This window comes from Plasmodium reichenowi, chromosome 4 (assembly GCF_001601855.1).
Source record: "Plasmodium reichenowi strain SY57 chromosome 4, whole genome shotgun sequence".
Lineage (NCBI taxonomy): Eukaryota > Apicomplexa > Aconoidasida > Haemosporida > Plasmodiidae > Plasmodium > Plasmodium reichenowi.
The window spans coordinates 543,707-548,743 of NC_033649.1; the positions used below are offsets into that span (position 1 = coordinate 543,707).

General features: G+C 20.5%; 1 protein-coding gene across 1 annotated transcript in view; it reads left to right on the forward strand.

Annotated features, from left to right (window-relative positions):
* Positions 1 to 111: 111 nt before the first annotated feature.
* PRSY57_0415500 (hypothetical protein) overlaps positions 112 to 5,037 on the forward strand; it is a gene marked incomplete at both ends in the record, with an annotated part of 17,039 nt that continues 12,113 nt past the window's right edge. Inside the window, 5 exons of the mRNA XM_020114518.1 lie at positions 112 to 1,426; positions 1,634 to 4,050; positions 4,152 to 4,264; positions 4,363 to 4,481; positions 4,762 to 4,958. Coding sequence (XP_019970795.1) covers positions 112 to 1,426; positions 1,634 to 4,050; positions 4,152 to 4,264; positions 4,363 to 4,481; positions 4,762 to 4,958 — 4,161 coding nt within the window. The remainder of the gene's footprint in view (positions 1,427 to 1,633; positions 4,051 to 4,151; positions 4,265 to 4,362; positions 4,482 to 4,761; positions 4,959 to 5,037) is intronic.

The following is a 5,037-nucleotide window of genomic DNA, read 5'->3' on the forward strand; positions in this document are numbered from 1 at the left end:
TTTTTTTTTTTTTTTTTTTTTTTTTTTTTTTTTTTTTTTTTTTGTGCTCTTATTATCATCCTCACATTTGTTATTTTTTCCACATAATATTATTTTGCCTTTAAGAAAACGATGAATGACATTTCAGAGAATGATTTGAACATTTTAGATGTGAGTCCTCGATATGTCGAATTTTTTTATGAATGTCTAGAAGATGTAGATGATTTTGCACAAAAGAAAAAAGAAAATATAATAGAAAAGAAAAGTTTAAAAATAAAAAATATATGTACTAAAATTCAAAACATAGAAATATTTGAGACTGAATATAAGTATTTAAAAATAAAAGGAAGTAAAAAAAAAAAGTTGGCTCCTGGTACATGTGAACATATATGTATAGAATTTTCTTTGTATAATAATGTAGATATAAAAAAATATAAAAATGATAAAAGAAAAGAAGATGTTTTAAATATAATAAATAATATCGAACGTACCATCTTTCTTAAAATTAAAACTGAGTATACATCTTTAAGTATACCTATATATATAAAAAAAAAGGTTGCCGTATTTTTTTATGATAACATTATTAATCTTGGATTATGTAAACAAAACATGACATATTATTATTCTATGAAGGTAACAAATGTAGGGAAAAAAAAAGGAACCTTTACAATATCTAGGGACATGTATCAATCTATGAAAGACAAGGGGAATCACATATTTTTTCAGGATGAAAAGGCGGAAAGAAACAAAAAGGAATTCTGTATGGAGAACAATAATAGGGAAGATCAGAACGAAGATAGCCATAATATAAAAAATGACCGTAATATAAAAAATGACCGTAATATAAAAAATGACCGTAATATAAAAAATGACTGTAATATAAAAAATGACCGTAATATAAAAAATGACCATAATATAAAAAATGACCGTAATATAAAAAATGACCGTAATATAAAAAATGACCGTAATATAAAAAATAATCATAATATAAAAAATAATATGAAGGAGAAAAACCTTTTAGTAGATGAAAAAAAAGATAACACTCTTATTACTTTTGATAAAACATCTATTACATTAGACATTAACGAAAGTAAGATTATAAATATTGAAATAAAAAATTTAAAAGAAGAAAAAGTACATCGTGAATATAACATATTAACATTAGAAAATAGTTACTTTGTTGAGAAGCCTCGAAATATTATTATTATAGCTGTTTTTATAAATAGTTCTACTTCTTTTTATTATGATAATATAAAAACAAAAGAAATAAATATGAATTATATATATTATGGAAATAAGAAAAAAATACAAGGACAAATCAAGAACGAGAATAATTATAATATATCATATCAATATAAAATGAAAAAAGTGCATGCTTTCTATACATTGGATAGTTTTAAAAAGTATATACAATTAAATAATTTGTCTGCTGGATCTTTGGAAGAGGGTTAAAAAAAAAAAAGAAGCACCAAAAATATGGATGTGTACATATATATATATATATAAATGTACATACATATGTGTGTATATTTATTCATACATATATATATATATATATATATTATTACATTAATAGATATGTATATGTATATGTTTTATTTTTTGTTTTTTATTTTTTGTTTTTTATTTTTTATTTTTTTAATTTTTTTTTCAGAATTATGCGAGATGGAAAAACTATTAGGACAGGAAGAAAAAGAAGATAAGGAAAAAATGATGTCCATGGCAAAAAAAATGATGAATATTGAAAAAAACATTCATGTTAAAATGAATAATGATATTGTCTGTAATGTAAAGAAATTAAGTTATGAATCTGTTTTTTTCGAAATAGATTCAAAGCATGATCTTTTGTTCTTAGAAAAAATAAATAAAAACAAATCATACCTTTTAAACATTCCAATAATAATAGATATCACATTGTTTGTTAATAAAAATGATGATGAAAAGGATAAGACGAATGAGATAACGACAGGGGGGATAAGTGGCATGCATAATGACAATAATATAAAAATAATAAATAATAAAAAAAAAATAAAAAAAATAAATAATAATCATGGTAATAATTGTGATAATAATCATGGTAATAATCATGATAATAATAATATTTGTTGTACAAACCTTTTACAACTTCATAAGAGAGACGAAAAAGATAGAGAGTCTTCTATTCATCATGCCTCAAATTGTTATGAGGAAGAAATAAATCTACAACTCATATTTTGTTTAACATTCCCTTGCCTAATAACAAATATATATTTTTTAAATTATAACAAAGTAACAACAGAAGAAACGAAAAGCATGATAATAGAATTACTAAATAAAAATAAATTTTTAAAAATTAATTATAGCATATCTAAAATTCCTTATATAACAATAAATAAGAAAGAAGGGAAAATTAATTCCCAACAAAAAGATATAATTATAATTACCCTGAAATGTAATGTCATAAAAAAGATTAATGAATATATGTATATTTTTTTTTGTAATAATTTATATTTTTTCGTTATTTTTATAAATGGAGAAGTAACACAAATATCCAAAATTAACGATGATATGATTACAATAAAAAATATAAAAAATATTTATGATAACAACGTATGTGATGAAAAAGGTATTACTAATAATGATAATACTTATATATTAAATAATAAAAGTCATATAAAAAAAAAAAAAAAAGATAAGAGATATACCGATGATCATCATAATAATAATAATGATAATGATGATAAGATATTTGAACGCATTCTTAAAAATGTAGAATGTAATAAAGTCAATAGAGATTTATATGAACAAGATGAACAAGTAAATAAATATAAATATAATGAACATTTTATTAATTATTTAAAAAATAATAAAAAAAAATATAACGATGTTTTGAAATATATGTACAAAAAAAGACATAATTCAAAACAGAATATTACACTTAAGGATAAAATAAAAGATAAGGAATCTATGATGATTAAAACAAGTTCTTCTTATAACTTAAAATTTTCTAAAGATAATAATATAAAAAAAAAATATAACATAGATGATAAAAGAACAAATGTTTTAAAGGATATATATATATATGTAAATGAAGAATATATAAATAAAATTACAAATATATATATACCTCAACATTTCTATGAAGAAAAAAGAAAACAATATATAAATATTAAAAAAATGAATAAACAATATTTAGTTAGAACAATGAAAAAAGAAAAATATTTAAATCAATCCTTATGTTTAAAAAAATATAATAAAATTAATAATATTAATATTATTAATAATCACAATGAAAAAGATAATAATAATAATGATAATAATGATAATAATTTCCAAAATGTACAAATTATAAAACAATATTTAATATATCCACAAATTATTCATTTTAATTATATACTATTAAATAAAGAATTTGAAACGTATATTCATTTACATAATACTAATTCTATACATCCAATAAACATATTTTTTTTTTCCCATAGTGATCATATAAAAATTACCTATCCTGAAGAAACAAAAACCACATGTCATAACAAAATGAATGATAGCAACATATGTACTCCTTATCAAAGTACCGAAGTCACCATAAAACACAACACACAACAAAAAATATGCGTCACACTTAATTTAAAAAATTATAATATATTTAATAATCAAAAGAATAAAAAATCTTCTTTTTCTCATTCAGAAAAAATGGATAATGAAGAAGAACAAAAAATATGTAACCATTCTATTTTAAAAAGAAATATTAAAAATAAGGAGCATCATAATTATTTAGATGATACTTATAAAGATGAACCATATAATATATATCATCATAAAACAACACCTTTCTTTGAAATATATATTTATTATGAATATATCTCCATAAAAACGCAAGATCTTTATGATATAGACAAAATAAAAGTCCAAGCCAACTTAATATTGTTAAATCCTTTTATAAATACTAACACATTATATTTTTCTATTACAAATACGGATATAGACATGTTTTATCATAACCATTTCGTTATGTACAATCCGTTTAATATCACAATGCAGATGAAATTAAAATATAATGAGCAAGTCTTAAAAATGAAGGACCATATAAGTGTAACCTATACAAATTATCCAAAAAAATAAATAAATAAATATATATATATATACGTTCTTCCTTATTAATCTTCATAATTCTTTATTATTTTTTTTTTAAGATATGTCCTGGTGAATACAAAATTGTCCCAGTACAATTTATTCCCAGCGAAGCAACATCTTGTGTAGAAGAATTTATTTATGTATACTTGGATGGCTTTAGATTATACAAAAGGTAGAACATGAACTTATATATATATATAATCATTTACATTTATTTATTTATTTATTCATTTATATATTTTTCTTCATTTATGTACCCTTGCCATTCAGCATAAAATGTAAGTGCTTTGCATCCCCGTGTAGCTATAAAATTAATGTGAATGAAATCAATTTTGATAATGTCCTTTTAAATAGAAACTATTTAAAAAGCTTTTACCTAACAAACACAAGTAATACCAACATAATATAAAACGTATAGATAAATAATTTATTCTGAGTATTAATATATACCACCCACAATGCTATTTTTTCCCTTAGAAGTATTTTAGTTTTGTTAAATAACATATATGATAATGTAACTACAGTAAAAGAGACCACATTATTTATTTTTAAGAATATAGGATGTAAAAAGGAATGAACACTATATCATACATTAGGCAAATTATATATACATATATATATATATATATATATATATAAATATATTTATTTATTTATATTTTTTTCAAGGTAACTTTCCACTTGTATTTATGTGTGTTTATAAACCCCCATATGTTCATGTCCTTTCGAAACGTAATTACGCTAATAAAAATGAAAAAATAAAAATTACCATATTAATAAATGTCAAAGAAGAAATAAAAATAAAAGATAAACTTATATTCTATGTGAGGCAAAGGGAAAATCTAATTCTACCTATAAGTGTCAAGGTAAACAAAAAAAAAAAAAAAAAAAAAAAAAAAAAAAAAAAAAAAAAAAAAAAAAAAAAAAAAAAAAAAAAAAAAAAAA